This window comes from Mustela putorius, unplaced genomic scaffold (assembly GCF_011764305.1).
Source record: "Mustela putorius furo isolate JIRA1106 unplaced genomic scaffold, ASM1176430v1.1 tig00000129_pilon_pilon_pilon, whole genome shotgun sequence".
Classification (NCBI taxonomy): Eukaryota; Metazoa; Chordata; class Mammalia; order Carnivora; family Mustelidae; genus Mustela; species Mustela putorius.
The window spans coordinates 37,497,000-37,521,420 of NW_025421290.1; the positions used below are offsets into that span (position 1 = coordinate 37,497,000).

The 24,421-nt window shown below is 52.4% G+C and overlaps 1 protein-coding gene across 1 annotated transcript; it reads left to right on the forward strand.

Annotated features, from left to right (window-relative positions):
- The first annotated feature begins 1,030 nt into the window (after nucleotides 1-1,030).
- TGFB3 (transforming growth factor beta 3) lies at nucleotides 1,031-23,522 on the forward strand. The gene is made up of 7 exons (XM_004739204.3): nucleotides 1,031-2,429; nucleotides 10,561-10,724; nucleotides 11,012-11,141; nucleotides 17,075-17,182; nucleotides 18,954-19,125; nucleotides 21,318-21,471; nucleotides 22,343-23,522. Exons 1-7 carry the CDS (start codon nucleotides 2,084-2,086, stop codon nucleotides 22,499-22,501), a joined length of 1,233 nt encoding a protein of 410 aa, XP_004739261.1. The 5' UTR covers nucleotides 1,031-2,083; the 3' UTR covers nucleotides 22,502-23,522.
- Nucleotides 23,523-24,421: the final 899 nt, after the last annotated feature.

Genomic DNA, 24,421 nt, shown 5'->3' on the forward strand with positions numbered 1-24,421 from the left:
GCTGGCGCGGCTCCCTGCGGAACCCTCGGCGGGGAGGGAGGCTGCGAACATCTGGAGCACATTTCTGCGAGAGCGGCTGCCGAGCGGGGCCCCGGGAAGAGAGAGGTGCACTTGTGCGCGCGGCGGTCCGAGAGCGAGGCCGTCCCCCCAGGCTCCGGTGTCGCTTCCCTCGCCCTCTGCCGCGGCCCCTCTTCTCCAGCCCCCCGGCCCCACCCCCCAGCCCTTCCCCGGTGTCCCGGCCCCGGCCCGCCGCGCTCCTTCACTGGCGCGCTCGCCTCGCCAGAGGGCACCCTCGGTCTGCCGGAAAACGCCACCATTTTCAATGGCCCTGGAGCATCTCCAAGCTTCAGCCCGCCGCCCGACTCCAGGCTTGTCCGTGAAGAATCGGGGCCAGGATCGCCGTGGAACCGTGCCCACCTCCGACCCCGCACCCCGGCCGGGCGTCGCTCCCCGCGCCGCCTGCCTCCATCCCCGAGGGTGGGCACGGCCGCCCCTGCGCCAGCCCCGCGCGCGCCCCTGCCCGGTGCCCCGCGCCCCTGCCCGGCGGGCCGCTGTGCCCGGGGTGGGGTGGGGGTGGGGGCGGGCCGGGGCAGGAGCGAGAGACTGGCGGAGTAGAGAGGACGGACTGACAGCTGGCGAGAGGGCGAAGGAGCTGGGGGAAAAGGAGGGAAAGGATTCGTCGGAGTAACTTTCCAGAAAAACAGTCAACGTGTAGCAGGAGTGACTCCAAGAGGGGAAAAAAAAGTTCAGTTACCACGTCGAACGAGAGGGCTCGCAAAGTATTTTTCAAACGGGCTCGGCTTTTCCTGTGCCTGTTTAAAACATTAAAATCGTGCAGCAAAAGAGGCTGCGTGCGCTGGTCCCTCCCTCCCCCACCCGGGCCAGAGACGTCATGGGAGGGAGGTATAAAATTTCAGCAGAGAGAAATAGAGAAAGCAGTGTGTGTGCATGTGTGTGTGAGAGAGGGAGAGGGAGAGGAGCGAGAGGGAGCGAGGGAGAGAGAGAGGGAGAAGGAGAGGGAGAAGCAGCAGGGAGAGGAAGGGAGGGAAGCAGAAAGCCAAGGCCAAGGGAATGAGAAGGCGAGGGGAGAGATAGGCGAAGAAGCCTGAGAAAGAAGGAATAACCGCTTTCCGGAGCAGGCGTGCAGGGAACTGGCTGCTATTTTCTTTTCCTTTTCCTTTTTATTTTTTTAAAGAGAAGCAGGGAACAGAAGCAATGGCCGAGGGAGAAGACAAGCCGAGGTGCTGGTGACACTGGGCGTCCAAGTGGATTATTGGGGCTGCTCTCCAGGGGCCTGTCCTCCCTGCCTTCCAATTGCACATACCCCCACTTCCCAGCCAATGAAGACGAGAGGCAGCATGAACAAAGTCATTTAGAAAGCCCCCGAGGAAGTGTAAACAAAAGAGAAAGCATGAATGGTGTGCCCGAGAGACAAGTGTGTCCTGCAGTGTGTCCTGTGCTGCCCCCACCTTTCCTGGGGCCAGCCCAGCCCAGCCCTGCCTCTCCCCACCTACTCACTGGCGATCTGACTTTTTTTTAAGAATTTTTTTTCCCCTTTTCTTTTCCCTTCTCTTTTCTTATCCTCCTTCAGGGCAAGGCGAGGATTTTGATTTTGGGACCCAGCCATGGTCCTCCTGCTCCTTCTCTAAAATACCCACTTTCTCCCCATCGCCAAGCGGCATTTGGCAATATCAGATATCCGCTCTATTTATTTTTACCTAAGGAAAAACTCCAGCTCTCTTCCCACTCCCAGCTGCCTTGCCACCCCTCCCAGCCCTCTGCTTGCCCTCCACCTGGCCTGCCGGGAGTCAGAGCCCCGCAGAACCTGTTTAGACACATGGAGAAGAAACCCAGAGCTCCAAGGCACACAGTCGGCTTCTTCGCGCTCAGGGTTGCCAGCGCTTCCTGGAAGTCCTGAAGCTCTCGCAGTGCAGTGAGTTCATGCACCTTCTTGCCAAGCCTCAGTCTTCGGGATCTAGGGAGGCCGCCTGGTTTTCCTCCCTCCTTCTGCACGACTGCTGGGGTCTCCTCCTCGCTGGGCCTTGCAGCCCCCCGGGCCGCTCTCTCCAGCTTGAGCAGGAAGATGCACTTGCAGAGGGCTCTGGTGGTCCTGGCCCTGCTGAACTTGGCCACGGTCAGCCTCTCTCTGTCCACTTGCACCACCTTGGACTTTGGCCACATCAAGAAGAAGAGGGTGGAAGCCATTAGGGGACAGATCTTGAGCAAACTCAGACTCACCAGTCCCCCTGAGCCATCGGTGATGACCCACGTCCCCTACCAGGTCCTGGCCCTTTACAACAGCACCCGGGAGCTGCTGGAGGAGATGCAGGGGGAGAGGGAGGACAGCTGCACTCAGGAAAACACCGAGTCGGAGTACTATGCCAAAGAAATCCATAAATTCGACATGATCCAGGGGCTGGCGGAGCACAGTAAGTCCAAATTCTTGCTGGGGTGTCTGCTCTGGAGGGTCTGAACTGGAGTAGGGAGTCCCACGGAGGGGGGGCCTGAGTGCTGGCCTCTGAGCAGGGTGGGGGGGGGGGCCCGGTTCACTCACACCAAGGCTCAGGAGGTGTGATGTACAGTTGGGGCCGGGTGGGTGGGTGGGAGGGAGACAGAGCCACTCTGGTAAGAGCAGAGGGCTTTTGGGAGGCCGGGAGCCCTGGGGTTGAGTGGCTTGCTGAACTGCCATCACATCCTGAACTGGTTTGACTTTGGAATTACATTGCGCTGTCCCGTTAACCTCTGTGCTCTGGCACGTGTGAGGGGCTAGGTAACTGAGCAGACGGGTGCCCGGGAGGCCAGGGCCGAATCTCTGAAAAGCCCTTCTGGCTCCACGAGTCTGGAGACCTGGGTCTTCTCCCCCGTTTTCACAACTCCTTGTGACACGTCTGTGGTTTAATCTTTCTTGTTCTTGGGAAGAAGGGGATACCTGCCACAGATTCATGTCTGTCAAGCTTTTCGAGGCCCGGGCAAGGCGCAGCCTCTTGCTGTCCAGGCCCCTTGGTCTGTGCCACACACGTGACCCACGTGAGCCGTGAGCATGGTCACACCTCTGTTCACACGTACATGTGCTTTCGGGCTTTGTACAGTAGACAGATTCCTGGGATCAAAATGGGCGGCTTCCAGGCCTGCGGACACGGGGAAAGCAGGGTTGTGGCTCTGGACGTGTCGATGATTGCTGGCCGCCCTTCTGTGTCTGCGTGTCACGGGAAGAGTGGGTGGGAGGTGTGGCTGTGGGTGCAGAGAGGACATGTGTCTGGGAGTGTGTCTTCCCAAGAGCTTCTCGTCTGTGCCGAGAAGCTGGGAGGCTTCTGGGTGAGACGTCCGTGTGTGTGTTTGTACACGTGTGGAAGTCATGTGTGTTTGCTGAACGGACATTTAAAAAACCTCAATATGAGAGAGAGAGAGAGAGAAGAGAGAGAGATTTGGCAGATGTTGAGAAACTGACAGCCCAAGAAGGAGGAATGTGAACCACGACAGGCCAGGGACTCTGGGAACAGCTCTGTTTGCTTTTCCTACCAGCAGGTGTCCTCGCCACCCTGACTTCATGGCTCCCTCTTCTTCCCGGGCTCACCTGGCAGTGGGAGTAGGGGTGGGAGAGTGGGAGGGAGGAGGCAGGGTGAGAGGGGTCAGCTGGGGGTGGGGGGGACGGCAGAGGTTGAAAGGAACCTGGCTGAAGACGAGGGAGAGGGGTAGGTGGCCGGTGGGTGGAGCAGCTCTCGCTGAAGGGGCAAAAGGCCCTATTGGGAGCCGGCCCAGGCCAGATCCAGGAGCCTGTGGTTCCTGGCGAGGGGTTCCCACTCCCTTTTCCTGTGGCTGCCTGGAGCGCCTTGCCTTAGGATGTGGCTACCGTGTGGGTCAGAAGCCTGAGTACAAGGCAGAATGAGTAGAGGCTTCCTCCCCGGTGTCCTCCAGGTGGGGCTGGCTAGGGGTCTGCCAGGGGCCTGCAGTTCCCAGAGGCACCGGGATGGCTGAAACCCGCCCCCCCCCACCCCCGCCAGCTCCTGGCAACTGCCAAGTCAGGACGCAGTGGCCACAGATAGGGACAGCTGAGGCCTGCAGGAGAGGTCTGAAGAGAGCTCAGGGTGAGGGAGAAGGGCTCAGAGCTCAGTGATCCAGGCCAGGAGGTGGAGTCTCAGGGAGGAGGGACTCTGAGTCACAAGGGCCCCATCCAGCCTGAAATCCCGAGCCCAGAATGAATGGGCCAGATGCAGGCAAGGGCATACAGGTGCCAGTGGACATGGATTTTGTGCAGCAGCTCAGGGCACATAGAGGGGGCAGCCCTGGGGAAAGCCAGGACAAGGGCACACGGATGCCGCTGGGCAGCTCAGCTGGCAGCACCAGGACCTTACAGCTGGGGCAGGCGGGGGTCGGTCGCCCTCGGGCCACAGAGCCTGGTCAGTCTGGGAGTAGATCTAGCCCAAGGATCCAGATGCTGTGTAAGATCTTGGGGAGGAGCTAGGGCCGTGAGGACACGGATGATGCCAGGGAGGCTTGCAGGTGCACACAGGAAGCAGGCCCAGACTCTGCAGCTGCTGGAGGTGACACAGGGGCTGAGCAGACGTGGCTTGGGCCCGCCCTGCAGCTGGTCAGGTGCCGAGCCAGCCCTGGAGAGGCAGATGCAGAAGACACGCTAATTAAAAGGAGGCAGTGGGCAGATGCTGAGCTGGAGCAGAAAGCCAACCTTAGAGGCTTAGCGTAAGGGAAGCCTGTCCGGAGCTCATGAGGGTTGGCCAGTGGCGGCACTGGCTCTGCAGCAGGACACTGGCAGGGTCTGGGTGCCAGAGCTTCTGGGGAAGTGCTGAGATCGAGTTCCCTTCCACATTTCATCATTGCCCACGCACTCCTGTACACAGTGGACAGGCACTTAGAGAGGAGTGACAGCAGGGAGATGGGGGAGCCTGGAGAGCAAATGTGGTAAGGAGTAATTTCTGGGGGAGGGGGCAGGAAAAAGGGCACCAAGATGAGCAGAGAGGAGAGGGCCCATCTTCTGGCAGATAGGGACCCCAATTCTCTACCTTACAGATGAGGAACCAGAAACATGCAGTTAAGTAATTTGGCTCTAAGAGCATGGACTCTAACCCAGACGCTCTGCATGCAGAATGCATATCGTTAGGCACCAATGCCGTGTAAAATAGACATTGCAAGTTCCACCTTTAACCTTAAGGCTTCAATACGACCTTGACTTACAATATGAATAAATCACATATTGGACCAAAGCGATGGTTGGGGGAGGGCGGATAGGCGCTGTTAGTAACCCTGGGGCAGATCGCGCGGGGCCAACTGGGCGTGTTCTGTCTTAGCTCTGCCTGTTGTTAGGGCCAGGAGATTCATACCACCGCAGATGTTCTCCCAAATTCAACAAAAGGGTTTTCTTTATCTAAGGAAAAGCCTCAAGCTGGTTAAACAGCCACACCAGGTGGCAGTGGATTGGTCACCTCTCTGAGCCCAGTTTTCTCATCTGTGAAGTCAGAGATAATCTCCAAACGCTCTTGCAGCTGAAACAATTTTGTGTCTGTATCTGGGACCATTGAACAGTCTCTGCGCAGAAGGCAAGCTTCCGTAAATCCTTTTGTAATTCACCGGGAGTTGGCCATAGAGAGGTTCTCCCTGACATCCACGATGGGGAAAGACGGGGAAAGACGCAGTCTTCTCCCTTTGTCATCCTTGTTATCAAGATATCACCAGGGTGGGTGTCATTTTAACTTCTGGCCTGTAATTATCCGTGGCTGGCGGGTGACTCTTGTTTTCATCCAAGGCTGGCGTGAAGACAGCCAGCAAACCCAGAGATCCTGAGCAAAGAGAAAATTTGATATGTTGGCCTTTTTTTTTTCCTGGATGCTAATTTAGATTGGGTTCATTCTGAAAATTAAAAGACCTTTCGTATCCTGAGAACTCATTGGTTCTCGGTGCCAGTGCTCTCGGCACACTAGGTCAGGGTTTCTCCAAGAACGGTCCAGGGGCTCTGTGTGAGTAGGAAATGTGTAAATTCCCAGGCCCAACCTCACCCTTCCAGAATTAGAATCTGTGGGCGAGGTCCTGGGGAGTCTGTATTTCCAAAAAGCACCCACTGCTTCTTAAGCCCCCTGAAGCTTACAACACAGTGTACTCGGGCAAAACCTTTTCTTCATTTTCTTCATTTTCTGGGCCCTCTCCTCTCTGCTCATCTTGGTGCTCTTTTTCCTGCCCCCTCCCCCGGAAATTACTCCTTACCACATTTGCTCTCCAGGCTCCCCCATCTCCCTGCTGTCACTCCTCTCTAAGTGCCTGTCCACTGTGTACAGGAGTGCGTGGGCAATGACGAAAAGGAATGAAGAAAAAGAAAAGGTTGGAGTCTGCCAACCCAAGTGTCCACAGAGATGAGGCAGCTAATGCAAAGGATCCAGAAGAAAAGCCTCAGCACCAGCACCATGACAAAGCGCAAAGGGCCCTTGGCCTTGGGGTCAAGGAGAGCACAGGGTGTGTGGGAGGCTGATGGGGGTTGGGGGGAGCCGGAAGCACCCACGCCCTGGGTCAGAGAAAGCACCCACTGCTCAGTTCCTGCCGATTTCTGCATTTAGGAATGTGGGTCCAGCTTCACCAGACCTCGCTGTTTGCCAGCAAGTGCTGAAAACCTGGCTCTTTTTGTCAAATTTCCCACCTTTTACCCTGGGCTTAAAATATCGATGGGCTTCTAATTCAAAAAATTTTTTAAATGATGCATTGGCCAAACTGTGTGTCTAACACTTCTGAAAGGTCAACCTATTTAAAGGTTAAATCACTGAAGCGTGGTTTTTCAAACTTCCTGAGCATCTGGAAGCCATGGTATCCTTTGCAGAGCACTGTAAACTGTGGTTCTCAACCCTGGCTGCCCATTAGAATCATCTGAAGACCTTTACAAAGAGAAGAAAGATAGGGGGAAAACAACAACAACAACAAGCAGCTCTGGACCCACCCACTCCGAGGTAGTCACGGGTTTGTAAGGTTCTGCACGTGATTCTAAGGGGCAGGGGGTGAGAAGCAGCGCCTGGCTCGTGTCTGTGGGCCGCCACTGGGAGCAGCAGGGACCAGGCAGAGAGGACGGATGGACGCAAAGGCACATCCAGGAGTCCCAGCGTCTGAAAACATTTTCAGAGGCATGGTCGAAACAGTCAGCCTTTCCGCATTTTTTCATGAAGACTCTACAGGAATATCCTTTGCTTATTTTTCTCTCCTGTAGCAAAAAAGAGAAATTCGCCTCCATCTATATCTATATCTATATCTATATCTATATCTATATAGATATAGAGATGGATTTTTTTTTTTTTTTGCATAGTGGAAAAAGTTGGTCCTAATGTAATTTTCAGGGTGGCTCCTCTAGCGTCCTAAAGATGCAAGGCCTACCCACAGAACTGAGTGGGAATGGGCTGTTGCTTGGGCCCAAGTTGGTACTCTAGGCCCACTCCACAGAAGCTTTCTTTTTTTTTTGGTGAAACTGTGCCTCCACTAGAGGATCTCTTAGGGCTCCCCCCAATTTCCAGAGGCCCCACTTTAAGAAGAGCGGAGTGGTCAGATGACCTGGCTGGGTTCAAATACGACCTCTGCCGCAACCCGCTGGTTGAGTGATCTTGGGAAGGTTGCTCACTTTTCTCCTTTGTAAAATGGTCAGTTTGACTTAATGCTCATTCTCCTTAAGGACTGTTAGAGGGCCAGGTGAGTTGGGAAGAGGTCTGTGCAGTGTTAGGTGGTGTTACTACAGTTTGTTTATTTATCATCTCAATCCACAAATGATTTAAAATACCATTGTTATTCTGTGGACTTAAATGCCAAAAAGGTTATATTTACATTTTTTTCTCTCTCCTAGACAGTTCCCTTGTAATCATTAATGATTTCCAGCTTTCCTTGCTGGTGTCAATTTGCTTGCATCAACTAATTAATGAGTGGGTCTGGCAAGATCCGTCTGAACATCGGTGTCTTCGTCTGAAGAGGGTTGCCCTAGATGACCCTAATGTCCCTTCTAACTCTGCTAGAAATCTGTAGGTCCCGGTGACTTAAAAAAAAAGAAAAAAGAAAAGAAAAGAAAAAGAAATAACACTTCTCAGGGAGGCTAGGTGGCTCAGTCGATTGAGCACCTGACCCTGGGTTTTGACTCCGGCTATGATTTCAGGGGCATGAGATCGAGCCCCACATCGGGCTCCGTGCTCAGCACAGAGTCTGCTTGGGATTCTCACCCCCCCTCTCTCCTTCTGCTCCTCCCCGCACTTATGCACGTGTGCGCTCTCTCTCTCAAATAAATAAGTAAACAGAATCTTTAAAAAAAAAAAAAAAAGGAGAGAGAGAAAGAGAGATCCTCCCCACCTCCTTCTTGAAATCTCCTTGAAGTTCCCAGCAAGAGGAGTCCGTCTGAGGGACTGAGATTGATTGACTGATTGATGGTCTGGGAGTCACAAAGGAGAGATGGTTACATACAAGATGGTTACATACAAGCTAGCTCCTCGCTGTCCTGGCCTCCTGAATCCTGGTCCCGCTCTGACTCTGCTTACGGGCACGTGCCCTTTTCTGTTTCATTTTCCTTCCCATAGCAACACGGACACACTCCGCTCCCTCTTTCAGCAGTTACTGGAGGTAGGAGCCGCCTCGATGACAGCTCCTTCAAGAACCGAGTGTGTCAGTGCGCGACAGGGTTGCCAGTCCACGAGCTTGTCCACGTCCAGAGGCTTCCAAACTGGCAAGCTGAACAATTAAATTGCTATCACTGATGCCTCTTTCTGGTTCTCTCTGACACGGTTTAGGGAGTAGTTGGCAGTATTTGTTTTCTCGAAGGCAGTTATTAATCAGGGTTCGTTAGGCGGCATTCACACATTTGTTTTCCTAACATCTGTTCCATTAATTTTCTAAGAACCAGTGTCAGGCCCACCAGATGGCAATTTCCAGAAACACTCACTCATCCTTTCCTAAAGATCAGTAGCACACTTGCTTGTTTCCAGGCCTCTGATCCTTCCCGCCTTGTCCGTGACTTCCTACACCACCCCTCAGGGTGATGATGAGCTCATTCCAGCCACGTCCATTATGTGTGGAATCTGGGTCTCCGAGCTTGAATTTCAGGTTCTGGCTATTGTTACCATTCATGTAGAAAGTTTTTCTCTGGGTGTTAGTGCTGCTCCGACCTTGAGGTTGTAACACACACAGGAGAGAAAGACAGGATCTTTTTTTTTTTTTTTAAGATTTTCTTTATTTATTTGACAGAGAGAGAGACAGATCACAAGTAGGCAGAGAGGCAGGCAGAGAGAGAGGGGGAAGCAGGCTCCCCTCTGAGCATCCCAACGTGGGGCTTGATCCCAGGACCCTAAGATCACGACCTGAGCCGAAGGCCGAGGTTTAACCCACTGAGCCACCAAGGTGCCCCAGGATATTTCTTTTCTCTTTGTCTGGTGCTGAGGTATGGGAAAGAGCATCTGCTGCTTTGAGTCTTGTGGACAGAGACGAAGCAGCCAGCAGTGTGGCAGAGGCTGGCATACCACATGCTGTCAAGGACAGAAACCCTTAGGAAGGAGCCAGAGTGGATGGCCTAGCTCTGTCTGAAGATATGTCTATGGGTCTGCCTGGCTTGAGATATGGGCCCTTTGCCATACTGATGCTGCCTCAGTGGGCCTAAAACATGGTGTTAATTATGTCACTGCACGGCACTAACACTTTCCATGGCTCTCACTGCTGGTGGGGTAAAATCCAGCCTCTTGGTCTGACATTTCAGCCTCCCTGTGGGCAGATCGCAGTTGGCTATCCTTGACCTTGTCTTGGGGCCTCACCTGGCTGCTTCAGGTCATCTTACACACGGGCACCTCCTCCCTTCCCCGCTTTGTTCCCAGAAGTCCTTCCAAGGAAAGTGCCTTCCTCTCCATCCTCCAACCCTTTCCTCCTGCAGGACCCAGATCGAAGGGTGCCTCCCCGCCTCAGTTGCTCCCTGCTGTCTCCCTCCTTGGATCCTTTTGCAGCAACTCCTGGGCTTCTCCAAAGGCCCTCAGCACTTTCCTGCTGGTCCTGTTATGTGGGTCTCTGTATTAGTATCTTCCCCCGGATCTGAATCTCCTTGAAGGCAGGGGCATGTCTCTTCATTTTTGCTTCCCAGTGTCAGCACTGACTTGGCGCACCATATGTGCTCAAGCCACACGTGATGAATGAATGAATGCCTGAAGGGAAGAACGCAGGAATGGGCCAAGCAGCGGTGAGATGTTTGAACTACTCGGGCCATTTGCTGCGACCTTTTGAGAATCTGTGTTTTTTAAAAGAGCGCGAAAGCAGGCCGGAGAGCCTGTCAGAGTTGGGATGTCCAGGCGATGGGAGGAGGGGTGATTGCCCCTGAATGGCCAGTCATGGGTGCTGTGTCCTGGGGTTCCCAGGTCTCCCTGCTCCTGGCTTAGGCCTGTGTGTGATTCCAGGGCCACCTAGATCTTCCTTCTGTCCCCACCTTTAGGCCTGAGCCCTTGAGCCTCTAGGGAGGTCATGGGTGGGACCTGGGCCACCTGGCCAGTGTCCCTGGGCAGCACATTGTCTCCTATGCGTCTCGCTCACACTGCCCCTCTCCCCACTTGCTTGATCTCCTAGATGAGCTGGCCGTCTGCCCCAAAGGAATCACCTCCAAGGTTTTCCGCTTCAACGTGTCCTCAGTGGAGAAAAATGGAACCAACCTGTTCCGAGCAGAATTCCGGGTCTTGCGGGTGCCCAACCCCAGCTCCAAGCGCAGTGAGCAGAGGATCGAGCTCTTCCAGGTGAGCCCCTCCCAGAGCAGAAGCCCCATAGACAGGAGAGCAGCGTCTCTACCATTCTGGGCCTTCCCTCTGCTGGAGTTGAGCGGACGTGGCTGTGAACCCCGCCTTCTTGGACCCCTTGCATCTGTGTCTGTCCTGGAGAGGACGAAGCATCAACTAAGGGGCTTGTGAGAGTCTTCCGGAGTTTTTAGCTTCCTGTCCCTGCCCTCGCCTGAGCTCCTGCACTGTGACCTAGGCTGCCATCCTTGTCCTGGGCTGGGGTACTTACGCCTCTCTCTGCCCTCCAGATTCTCCGGCCCGATGAGCACATTGCCAAACAGCGCTACATCGGCGGCAAGAATTTGCCCACGCGGGGCACCGCCGAGTGGCTGTCTTTTGACGTCACCGACACAGTGCGTGAGTGGCTTCTGCGAAGAGGTATGTTGGCTCTTAGTCTGAGCGTTTTGGAGGGAACCTCAGGACCCTTGGTTGTTCACGAAACAGAAGGAACAGGACAAAACCAGAGGAGTCCCAGATCTGGGTTCAAGCTCTAGCTTTGTCCCTGGCTCTCTGTGCCCTTCATTCATTCACTCAACCCGTGTTTATGCACTGGGGGGGATGCAGCCGTGAACACGACCAGGGAGGTCCGTCTCCCATGGGGCCGTTGTTCCGATAGGAGAGACACACAGTAACCAAGAAAACACTCTGAGGAGTAGGAACCTCAGTGATGAATACCACGAGAGAGAGAAAGGGGACAGTGTGGCCGTGACGGGTGGGATCCAGCAGGCGGTGCTCAGGGAGGCTCTCTGTGAGCGGGAATGTGTGCCCCAAGGTCTGAGGGATGAGAAGGGCCGGCGTGTGAAGGTGAGAATAAGGATGTGCTGGGCAGAGGAGGTGGGGAGGTGCGGCCCCCAGGTGGCAGCCGTGTGGTTTGATCTGACCGCAGCACGCAGGCTGACACCACTGGAATGGAGTGAGCTGGGGGCCAGAGGTAGCTGGGCCATATGACTTAGGACCTGCAGAGCCATGGTCAGGTTTGAGGACTTAGTCCCTGTGTAATGAGAAGCCTTGGAGTATCACAAGCAGGGCTGGGATGTGGAGTGAGGTGATTTGGTTTAGACCCCTCTGCGGGCACCTGGGGCCTCAGTCGGTGGAGTATCTGTCTGCCTTCAGCTCAAGTCATGATTCTAGGGTCTTGGGACCGAGCCCCATGTTGGGCTCCCTGCTCAGCAGGGAGTCTGCTTTGCCCTCTCCCTCTGCTGCTCCCTTTTGCCCCCACTCGCACTCTCTTGTGTGCTCTTCCTCTCTCAAATAAATAAAATCACTGAAAGAAAAGACAAGACCCCTCTGCTTGTATGAAGTCAAAGGAAGGAGAGGGAAAACCCGCTAGGGGGCATCGCAGCAGCCCAGAGGAGTGCCCCTGGGGCTTCAGCGAGGGCGGTAGTCGTGGGCGTGGAGATGCTTGGGGTCTGTTGTCCATTTTGGAGGTCTGGCCCATACAAAGGGCTGGTTAGGTAAGGGGTGTGCGGGCTAGGATGGCCTCGGAGGCTGTGGATGGAACCCCCAGGTGATAATACTTAAACTGACACAGGGAAGACAGAGAAGAGTAGGTTTGGGGCCCGGTTCTGTTAGCGCCAACTAAATTTGGAAGGCTTGGTAGTTATCCAAGGGGAGCTGTACAATATGCATATCAAATGTCACATGTCCCATATATCTCAACCACTTGCTGTATTTCCTCACCTGGAACATCAGGTCATGGTTCCTTCCCTGTACGTCTCACAGAGCCGTTTTAAGGATCAAATGGACTAGAGAGAGCTCCATGGTTTTTTATCCTGTTACACAAGAGGAGTCTTTGATTAGGTCAGATAAGGAACCTGAGGCCCTGAGAGGTTAAGTGGCTTAGCCAGGGTCATCCAGCCTAGATCAGGACGGGGTCTCCCAACTGGCAGTCATGGTGTCTCGTAATATCACGTCTGCTGTTTCTCCCCTTCTTTACTTGGGGACACTGCCCGAGGACTGATGCTCAGTGCCAGGGGGTGTCTGTGGTGGGCAGGCTCATCTGTTCCTTTTTCCCGTCTTGCCCAGAAGTTTCTTCTGTCATCAGCTGCCACGGGGGCACAGTCCACCCACAGGCCGATGTCCAGAGTCCCTGGAGACGGTCAGCCCTTTCTTGTCATTGATATTTTAGGAAACTTGTCTTGGTGTTTGGGGGCTAAAGCACTAAGTCTTGACCTACATGATATTTTAAATTTAAGAAACAGTCAACAGTTTCTGTTCTTCAAATCAGGAGATGTCACATAAAACCTGGACTTCTGGATGTTCTAGAAAAATGAGAGGATTTCCTAGTGACGATCCACAGGAGATGAGTCGTGGCCACCTCTTAAAATGGGGTGGGCATCCTTCACATCCCCATAGGCCATTCAGTCCCTGCTGTCCCCCAAGAACGAGGCTGGCAGTCCCCATTGAGCATGATCTGCTGGCTCATTTTGTTCACTTATATAACCTGCCCGGGCTCCGCAGGCCTCTGAGTGGGCAAGTCCTCATCAAAGGGGCATTGCTTGCTGCTGAGCCAGCTGATCGTGGGCTGGAGGTCCTGCCTCAACTCCAGGGATACCGGGGAATTCTGTCCCATCTCCCCTACTGAGCACAAAGGCAAGAGCCTGGGAGCACCCACAGGACGGGGATCTGCTTGCTGTCGGCAGCACAGTTGGGAAGTCTGACTCAGACGGCACTCCACCTAGAGCCTGACATGGCTGCAGAAAGGGGAAACTGGGGAAATTAATCTCTTAGCTTCCCTGTCTGATTTTGATCAGCTCCACCTGGATTTCTTTGAAGCCCTGGGCACTTGAAGGAGCTCTTATTTTCCCAGCTGCAGAGCTCAATGCAACGTTTGCGCCGAGAATGATTTCCATCTTCCTTGAGACATCAAAAAGATAATTTCGTAATAAAACCTGTGAGTCCCCCACCCACCATCCCTACCGCTGCCAATTCTGAGGTTAGTTCTTCATTGGAACCTTCAGTTCCCATTTAGGCAGATGCTTCCCGCCCCTCGAACAGGGGAATCACACGCAGACCTTGACTTACGCAGAGCTCGTGAGACTCCTCAGAGTTCGTGGCCCCGAACAAGGCAGCAGGTGGACTCCAAATGGAGCAGTGGGTGGTGTAGACTGATGGGGAAACTGATCCACATATCGGGTCTTGGATTCATTCAGCAAACACTTGGGAGCCTGCTGTGCACCAGTTTGCCAGTCTGCCTTCTGGGTCCTGGAGCTGGCTGGAGCCCCACCGAGAGTTAGGGGCCTGGGTCCTCATACCTTTGTGCTCCTTCTCCTTGGTAGGCACTTTCTCCCCCTGTGAAGCCAGATGTCCACTAGCGACCGGGGGAGGGAACACAGCCAGCATCATAGCTCAGGTGAGGGGCGACACTGCGAAAACACAGGCATCTTCCCTGGTGATCTCTGTTGCCCCCTCTTTGTCCCTCCTTGTCTCTAACAATTAGGAGCGTGGCTTGGGCATCAGGTGTTTGAATCTTGGCTCTCCCACTTACTGACTGGGTGGGTACCTTGGGCAAGCCATTAAATTTCTCTTAGCCTCAGGGTCCTTATCTTTTAATGGGGATGGGTAATAATTGCTCCTGCTTTGTAGAATTATTATAAAGATGGAATGAGTTCCCGCACATACAGTCTTAGAGCAGTGCTCGACATGTAATGCTCAGTGAATGTTGGCGATTATTGCCATCACTCTGAATCTTCTACCCAGACAGAGCCTGTTGGCCAAGCCAGGGGTCCATCTCTCACTACCACCTGTCCCCTAAGCCTAACTGTCACTACACATCTGTCTGCACCTTGACTTTCTTCTTCTTCTTCTTTTTTAAATATTTATTTATTTATTTTAGAGAGAGGGAGAGAGAGGGCCTGCTCAGGAGCACACACTGGGGAAGGGACAGAGAGAGAATATCTAAGCAGACTCCTGCCACTTGCGAATCCTGCTGCGGGGGTCGATTTCACAACCCATGAGATCAGGGATCAGGACCTGAACTGAAACTAAGAGTCAGACTCAACTGACTGAGCCACCCAGGTGCCCCTGCACCTTGACCATCTAACTCAGAATCATAGAACTTGCTTACAGCTGGTCTCTCTTGGCTTACCTTGAGGCCTTCTGGGTAACAGAAGTTGTACTCTGCCGCCCATCCCAGCTGGCCCTGCTCTTCCTTCAGTGGCCTTCAGCCAGGAAGAAGACACTCCCATGGCTCCGTCTCTATTCACTTCTTGTTCTCTGGCTGGGCATCAGCTTCCTTGTGATTGTAGCCCCATGCCTCCCCACCAGAGCGAACCTTCTGGAACCGAAGTCTTCAAGCTCACCAAGGGTCAATGTGTCCTAGAGGTTTCCCTGGCTTAGAGGAGGACAGATGAGACTGGGTTCTGGAATTTATGAAGAGAGGATCCTGGCCTGCCTAATGGTGATCAGAACCCTGGTCTTGAGTCATTCTGTGCATGAGAGGGTGCTGAGCTGGCTTGGACTCTGGGGTTTTCCCTGATGACACCAGATTTCAAGAAGACATCACGTTGGTCCCAAGGGTGGATGCTCCCCCAGAACGGGGGTGGCCCGGGGCACAGTAAATGAGTCAGCTTGCTGAGATGCTGGTCCTGAAGAGGGGTCCTTCCCCATGACCTTTCCTACAGCACAACCTGCTGCTCCCTTTGGGTCGACAGAGCTTCCCTAGCTGACTCTGACCCACCAGAATTGATAGTATCCCAGACCCTTCCTGGTCTCCATGCACAAAACTTCTGGATTCAGTTCAAATATGTCTCCTCCTCTTCTTCTTCTTCTTCTTTTTAAAGATTTTATTTATTTATTTGACAGAGAGAGATCACAAGTAGGCAGAGAGGCAGGCAGAGGGAGAGGGGGAAACAGGCTCCCCGCTGAGTAGAGAGCCTGACGCGGGGCTCGATCCCAGGACCCTGAGATCATGACCTGAGCCGAAGGCAGAGGCTTAACCCACTGAGCCACCCAGGCGCCCCCAAATGTGTCTCTTCTTATACCTCCTTTTCTCCCTGCACTTTGCTCAACCCATTTTACTAATTTCCTTGCTTCCCCCATTTTAGTACAACACAAACACCACCGGTAGAAGAAAGGGCCACAGCTGGCCTTCTTACACCAGAGAATCCGTCTGCAAACCCTGGCATCTCCATATTTCCTCCCTTTGGTTTTCTCTGAGCTGTGTCATCTGGGCCCTTGGCCCTTGGCCATGTCCTTCGGCCAGTGCTCTGATTTCACAACGGTCTTCCTGAGCGGCTCGTCTCCCCACAGCGAGCCGTCCCTGTCTCCAGCTTCCCCAGGAACTGAACAGGGATTCCCAGGGAAGAAACTTCCAAGTACCTTTGACCTCATTCTGTCCTTAAGAAAATACAGTCAAAATTAACTATGATTTTCGTCTTCTCTCCTCTGGAAACTTGCACTCCATTTACACCCACAGTCATGGCCCTGGCAGAAAGGCTGCCATCCTCCCGATACACGGATTTGGCTATTTGTCTGCAGGTGACCTTGCCTCTAGCATTGCTTCCTAACTTCTCTAGTTCTATGGCTCAGACTCCACCGGCTTCCGCCCAGCTGGAGGAATTTGTGGCCTTTTGCATCACTGCCTCTCTGCTCCGAATTTCCCGGTAAACCCCGTTCCCCGTTCTCTCCCGGTCCCCCGGCCCCTCAATTCGTCCTTCTGGAGCAGGTTGGCTTGAGCATCTCCTCTCCCAACAAACACCTAGAAGGGGTGATGGTTAGTTTTCTTCCTTCTTGTACCTCGTTTTTTTGTCCCCAAGTAGGCAGGTGACAGTCTTTTTCCCCAATACCATCCTTTGAATATAGAGGACCATGAATATTCTCCTTCGGGATGCCTGGGTGGTGCAGCTGCTTAGGCGTCCGACTCTTGCTTTCAGCTCAGGTTTTGGTTTCAGGGTCCTGAGATCAAGCCCCCCTCTGGGCTCCAGGCTCAGCACAGAGTCTGCTTAAGATTCTCTCTCTCCCTCTCCTTCTGCCCCTACCCCCACTCGCACACATGTGCCCATGCTCTCTCTCTCTCTCTCAAATAAATAAATAAGTCTTTCAAAAAAAAGGAAAATTCTCTTTTATAATGCTCCTTAATTTAGGCCTTTATTTGGTTATTCATGACATAACAGAAACACCTGCAGTGTGGTGACACATGTGGAGGTCCACTCCAGCTTTGGTGGCACCTTCTGGCTCCTGTGACCTTCAGTATCACTCGGCTCCTATGACTGCCTAAGGGAGCAGAGGGCCTGTCTAACCGTGTGTGGTGATGGGCACACTTCCCCATCATGTAAAGAATGTTCTCACTGATTCCATGTCTTATTTTGCAGAGTCCAACCTGGGTCTGGAAATCAGCATTCACTGTCCATGTCACACCTTTCAGCCCAATGGAGACATCCTAGAAAACATTCATGAGGTGATGGAAATCAAATTCAAAGGTAACAAAATGGATGTGTCTAGTAGGTGGAGGGGGGTCGATGAGGCAGGGTAGGAGAGGAGACCCAACCGAGCCCCAAGAAAAACTACGGAACTCCGTCACAGAGATAGCCCAATATTTTATACTCAAGTGTTTCTGCTTTGCTCCAAAGGCAAGGTGTGTGACTTTCTGCTTATAGATAGAATATGTGAGTGTCTGGAAGACAGTGTAGTGTTGGGAAGAAGGGTGCAGTCAAGGCCAACCAGTCTGCCTCTCTGGGCTCAGTCAGTAAAACAGAGATGAGAATACCTCTTCTGTAGGGTCATTATGCAAATTAAGTGAGATAACAAATGTGAAACCCAGTGCCTCAAACATTCAACAAATAGTAGGTGTCTTCCCCCTCCCTAAAAGAAATGAACTACTATGGTGACCGAGAATATGTTTCCCGACTCCTGAACTTTCTAAATACCCCAGAGGCCACCTGATTCCTACCCAGCAGTCATCTTGGTTTGAATGACGGCTTTGGGCTCAGGGTAATTGTAGGAAGATGGAAAAAGAGTTGATAGTCTTTTCAGGTTTTCCGGTTTTCCAGACTGTTTCTGAGGCTCTCAATCTCTGGACGGTCTCTCGATCTCAGGGACGTTCCCCTTCCTTGAACAGTCCCATCTGGATAACTGAGGCACACCCAAAGCCAGGCGGTTCCTCAAGATCCAACCAACCACGCCAGAGCCTGAGGTCAGAGGCTTTTCTGGGAAGAGATGTACCCTCTCTTGGCTGCCAGCCCTGGGCAGTCTTCTTTACCCTTCATGGCCTTGATTTGAGGGTCCCCTGCCCTCCCCCCTTTTTTAAAGCCAAGCATTCGACATCCTAGTCACAGAACCTCAGAGCTCAGAAGACCTTTGGGGTCTAACCTACAGGCCAGGTCAGGATGAACCCCCCCCCCCACTCTGTCCATAGTTACTTTGTTCATAAAGATGCTCAGAAAAGGGAATTTCAGATTCAAGCCTCCCATTTGTCTTCTCGTCCTAGTGCACCTTCATGGGGTGCAAGTTCCTTCCGTCACTGTGTAAATTAAGCTCCTTGTGTTCCTTCCCTGGTGGAGATGGACAGCAGTCGGCAGCTGCCTGTCACGAAATAGATCTTCTTTTAGTTGAGACTCGCTCTAATTCAGTCCCCAGTCTTTTCTCTTCCAGATGAAAGAGGGTCCCCACCACCACCCCGGCCCTGCAGTTTGTTTGCTAATCTGTGCATCACATCCCTTGTAATCTCATCTGAGTGTTACAGTGGAAACACTTTGAAACTCCTAGAGCGTGTGTCCGTTAATGGTTACGGTCTAGTCCCTCCAGCTCCCGTCAAAGGGATCTTCAACCAAGACACCTTACATTATAGGGAGGACTCAGGGGCTGTTTTGATCAATTCAGAGCATACGAGGGAACTCACACCCCAAGATTCTAAGTCTCAGAATCTACATGGACAACCGAAAGCAATGTTAGCTGCCCCCCACCCCCACCCCCAGGGTACTTCATGGAAGCTTCTTGGGCCTGACATCCCAGGAAGCATCTCGGAAGGCCTCTCTGCTCTCTGGACGGTTTACACAGAGGAGACATGAGGGGATCCGACTATGGGTGTCTTGTCAGTTCCTGTGAGGCCGGTTCCTCCACCTGGTCTCCTCCTTCCCCTTCCTGCAGCCTGACACCAGCGGGACGCCCGGGCAGGGACGGGATAGAACAGGAGGCCAGCCTCCACTCCGCCTTCCTTAGACAGGAGATTGTCTTCCTCCCTCCCGTCCACAGGGGTCGACAGTGAGGACGATCATGGCCGTGGGGATCTCGGACGCCTCAAGAAGCAGAAGGACCACCACAACCCCCACCTCATCCTCATGATGATCCCCCCGCACCGGCTGGACAACCCAGGCCAGGGCGGGCAGAGGAAGAAGCGGGCCCTGGACACCAATTACTGCTTCCGGTGAGCTTGGGCCCACTCATGACCATGAACTCCTGAGACAGCCTTTACTGTGTGCCCGTTGTGGTTCGGTCCCCACGCCCAAGCTGGGTCCTGGATGCTATTCACAAACCTCTCTAGGAAAGAAGATCGAAAACCTCTTCCCAACATCTTCCTGTTTTTCTGGGAGCCGCAGGTTTTCCAACAGCCCAGCTCTTGGGGGACCTGGCTGAAGCCAATGGCCAGGAGAGTGTTGCTAAGATAGTTTGGATTGGAGAGACTTGGCCGAAGCCCCTCTGCCTCTTATGTTGTAAAGTACTCCTACCATGTGTTTTTGTGTGTGGGAGGGATGAATGCAGGACTTTCTTTATTCTTTTTTTGGCTATTTAAATTCTAATTAGTTAGCATATGGTGTCATATTGATTTCAGGAGTAGAATTTAGTGCTTCATCCCTTATATCCAACACCCCGTGCTCAGCATCACAGGTGCCCTCCTTAATGGCCATCCCCCATCTAGCCTGTCCCCCCACTCCCCTCCCCTCCAGCAACCCTCAGTTTGTTCTCTATCGTGAAGAGTCTTTTATGGTTTTTCTTCCTTCTCTTTTTCTCCTTCTCCTATGTTCATCTGTTTTGATTCCTAATCCACATATGAGTAAAATCATGGTATTTGTCTTTCTATGACTCATTTTGCTTAGCATAATACTCTAACTCCGTCCATGTCATTGTAAACGGCAAGATTTCATTCTTTTTGATGGCTGAGTAGTATTCTATTGTAGATATACTCACGTCTTCTTTATCCATTCCTCAGTGGAGGGGCACTTGGGCTCTCCCCGTAGTTTGGCTATTGTTGATAATGCTGCTATAAACTTCAAGGTGCATACACCCGTTTGAATCTGTACTTCGGAAAAATACCTAGTAGTGCAATTGCTGGGTCCTAGGATAGCTCTAGTTTTAACTTTCTGAGGAACCTCCATACTGTTTTCCAGAGTGGCTGCACCAGTTGAATGCAGCGCTTTCCATGAAAGGAGTGCTCAGTTCCTTGTGAACTGTCCAAGGATGCTCCTGGGTGAGGGGAAAGAAGGCAGTCTCTGTGTACCAGGGGGTTTGGAGCTGGAGAAATTAACGAACTAATTCAGAAGTAGTAGGAAGTAGTAGGAAGACAAAAAAAGAGTGAGCCCCTTCTCTTATTTAGTTTTCTTCCTCTTTTATGAGGGGATGATAAAGCACACCTAGCAATGACTAAAATGAAGAAAACAACCACATCCGTGAGAAGGTCCGAAGGATAGAGTGCTTTAAGAATCCGGAGCAAGTAGTTCATCTGTGGATGCAGGAAAGGCTTATGAAGGGTGCACAATGTGAGCCTAGGCAGATGAGTGAGGTTTGGGCATGCAGGGGTATGGGGGAGGAAGGAAGGAACACGAATGGGTCAGTTTGGTTGCAGAGGAGGATGCCTGGATGGAGCCGGGGAGAATGAATTAGAGCTTTAGATCTAAACCCATGTCTTATAAGGAGGGACTGCGTGAACGAGGGATGTTGAACTTGAAGGTGCAATAGAGGCAATGTAGTGGCCACTAACCGTCTGAAGGCTGGCATGTAGTTTGCTCTGTGTGGCTCATGATCGGTTAGGAATGGGTGCTCTTGGCTGCAAGGAACAGAGGCCTAAACCACAAAGGATTTCTTGTTCACGAGAAGCCTGTAGCCGCAGGCTCAGGTTGGTCTGGCTGCCTAATTACACCGTTGGGAATAGAAGCTCTCTCTCTGCAGTCTGCCATGTTTCCTGTGTTAGCAGGCTAACGCATGTAAGCCACATGAGCTTAGAGTTCACGTCTTGCTGAGTGCTCCTTAGGAAGGTAACAATAAAACTAACCTCCACAAAGCTGAGCTGGCCGAGAACATGCAGTGCTTGGTTTTATGTGAAGCGATTTATGTCTCTGCTTTGATCTATGGTGTTAAAGGAGGCAGGACCACCTTCGCCTTTTGTCCTCTTCCTCATGCCTTGTCTTTATCTGCCTATTATGACCTTGGGATCATGGTCTTCAGTACAGGAAGATGCTTTTATGGTATGTACTGCTCAATGCACTTGAATGTGGGATTCCATGGATTAGGGCCACCTCTTAGGATGACCAGGAAGGACTCCAGGTACAAATATGAGGGCCGTTGAAGTTTTTGATATCGATTTCCTTTAGGTTGATGGTCTATAAATGTTTGTTGTTGTAGCAATCTGGAGGAGAACTGCTGTGTGCGCCCTCTCTACATTGACTTCCGACAAGATCTGGGCTGGAAATGGGTCCATGAACCTAAGGGCTACTACGCCAACTTCTGCTCAGGCCCTTGCCCCTACCTCCGCAGCGCGGACACAACCCACAGCACGGTATGGAGTGGGGCTATGCGATGTGGGGCTCTGGGGCCGTGCCCGCCGGGCCACTCGTTCACAAGAATGCGTGAGGACTGAATGTTGAATGAGCGAATAAAGATCCAGGGAGAGTAAAATTCCTTTGCTGAAGGTTCTGATCTTGGCATCCTGGGCTGACTCTATGCCACATTCTGCCCTTTAAAATTTCCTCCATGGTTTCAACCAGGCTTTTTATTTGTTCTGTATGAACCTTTTTACTATTCTGGCAATTAATGCACTGTCCCAACACCATATGTCAGAGACGTGCATGCACGGCTAGCAAGGGATGTTGGGGCAGAAAGGCTTCTACCATCAGTGAAAGGCCTGGGAATTCCAGCCTCTTGGGATTTTGTGCAAAGCACAAAGAAGAAGCTTATAGGCAACAATGGGAAGGAAAAGGGAGAGAGGGGGAAATCAGGATTCTGACACTAGCTTGCCTTTCTTTCCCTCGAGGGGAATCGGAAATAGGGCAGTCCATTGGGAAGCATGGTTCCGGAGAGCTCACGGTTACTGCATCCTGTCTGGGGTCCCACACTCTGGGGCTTACTAAATGGCCTAAAGCAGCATTTAGTGAGATCGCTTCTCACCAGAGTAACCATTATAGCTAGCAAAACCAGAAGTGTCTCCTAACAGCTAAGAAAATTTCACGAGGCATTTCAAGTCACCCACTAGTTGTCATCGGCTTAGCCTGATAAGGCTCAGCCCACACAGTATAGGTGTTCACCCACACCCAGAGAGCATCCATGGCCAGTCTACAAGCGGCCATCTCTGGAGAGGCCCCCAGAACACGGTAGAGGGCTCCGGGTCTGCGGCTTGGCCTGCCGCCCTCTAAATGACGTGTCCTCCCCAGGTACTGGGACTGTACAACACCCTGAACCCCGAAGCATCCGCCTCACCTTGCTGCGTGCCCCAGGACTTGGAGCCCCTGACCATCCTGTACTATGTCGGGAGGACCCCCAAAGTGGAACAGCTGTCTAACATGGTGGTCAAGTCCTGTAAGTGTAGCTGAGACCCTGCCTGCGACGGAGAGAGAGGACAGAGGACCGCCACCGCCTGACCGCCTGCTCCTCGGGAAACAAAAGCAACAGACCTCACCTAGAGGCCCGGAGCCCACAACCTGCGGCTCCGGGCGGATGGCCGAGACGGAAGTTCCCTTTCGGGACATTTCTCCTCCTTGCTGGCTCTGGGAATCACTGTGGTAAAGAAAGTGTGGGGTTGGTTAGGGGAAGGCCCAACTCTTCAGAATACACAGATTTTCTGTGACGTAGACGGAGGTGGTGGGGACAGAGGAAGAGGGATGGCAAGTCGACACGGGGACACATCAGGCAACAATGGATCTGGGATACCCTAGGGAGGAGGAAGGGCAGAGAACAGCCGGGACAGGGCCAGGCCCGAAGACACTTCTGAGGTCAGATGGGCTCATTGCTGCCCCACATCTGCTCTAGGGAATGGGGGTTACCTGATTCAAGGCAAGCATTTTCCTTCAGACAGGTGACCTAGACAAAGTCCCAGAATTGTATCTTGGGCTACCTGGGATTAAGGAGGAATGTGTTATTTTTGCAAATTGTCCTCTCAACATCAATCAGCAGCACCAAGGGTCAGTACAGGGAGAAAAATCCAGGGAATGGAGTTCCTGGACCGTCAACTCTGTGGGGCCATCTGGACACGCTGAACTCAGAAGCAGAGGGTGGGAACGAACGCTCTCCTGTCTGCCCTCTGGGTCCCTCCTCTCGCCTTCTTCCTCGATCGCATTTCCCCTCGGACATATGGCTAGACACCTTCCAGGGCAAGGGCGCACATATTGGGATTTGGGGTCTGTGCAGTCTTGGGGCATTATGGGTTCCCTCCCCCCACCCCAGACCCTGCGTTCATCTGGTGTTCCTGGAAGAAGGTGCTAGAATGGGTGAGGCGTGCGGGGAGGTCGCGCACACGCCACACAATGACTTGGCCCCAGACACGTAGACTGAGGTATAAAGACAAATATAAATATTACTCTCAAATTCTTTGTATAAATAAATATTTTTGGGGAATCTTGGATCATTTCATCTTCTGGAAGATTGTTTCTAGAACAGTAAAAGCCTATCCTAAGGTGTTTAGTTTGACTGGATAAATATCCTTGATTGCTCTTTTCTTAATCCCATGTTCGTGTCTACTAACCTGAGGTAACTGGCTCATGGGGCAGAGCATCTCAAACGTGGAAAGCATTGCTTAGTGTGCGCACCCTGGACGGTGGGATGCCGCACTACCTTCTGCCGTCTGAGAAGACTGAACCGTCTGTGTTCCCTTCCTTCTTGTGGAGTTACTTTGTTTTCAGACACACAGAGGCAGTGGCTCAGATTTGCAGAAAGTTGTATGAACGTGACCTACATTTAACTGGGCAAAAATCATTTGCGGTGAACCCTTGCCTATGGAAATGTATTTGTTTGTAGCTGTGCTATAAATTACGAACATCGTCATTTTTGAAAATCTAATCTCACCCTCGAAGCAGTTGAGAATTACAGAAACTGTCTGTGGCAAACGGCTGAAGAAGATGAGGCTAATTCTGTTATCAGGGAAGCCTGCCAGGAACGCCTCTGTCAGTGATTTGGGGATGGGAGAGGGCGAGGAAGTGCAATCCCATAGTTCTCTTTTGCGGTCACAGATCCCAGAGCGATGCAGAATTCTACTGTGGTATTAATGTCCACCTGACGCAACCATCTGCAATGCAGAGGAACCATCTAGCAACTCCCAAAAAATGTGCTTCTCTACTGAAATCCCCTTACCGTTGGTGAAAAAGTCTATTCGAAGCTAAAATTTGCAGGTTGAAGGGTCTATGGGATATGTTCTTGCCTGTGTGTGTGTGTGTGTGTGTGTAGATGTGTGTATCTTGCTCCTTCTGGAATTCTCCCAAATTGAGTTCCTGAGTTTGGCCCAGACCTTCTTTCCTGCT

What these genes read in the sequence shown, in the direction of transcription:
- TGFB3 (XM_004739204.3), top strand. Translation starts at nt 2,084, where the DNA reads ATGCACTTGCAGAGGGCTCTGGTGGTCCTGGCCCTGCTGAACTTGGCC. An exon ending in CCAGGGGCTGGCGGAGCACA is followed by an intron (nt 2,430 to 10,560) that starts GTAAGTCCAAAT and finishes TTGATCTCCTAG; the next exon opens with ATGAGCTGGCCGTCTGCCCC. An exon ending in TGAGTGGCTTCTGCGAAGAG is followed by an intron (nt 11,142 to 17,074) that starts GTATGTTGGCTC and finishes CTTATTTTGCAG; the next exon opens with AGTCCAACCTGGGTCTGGAA.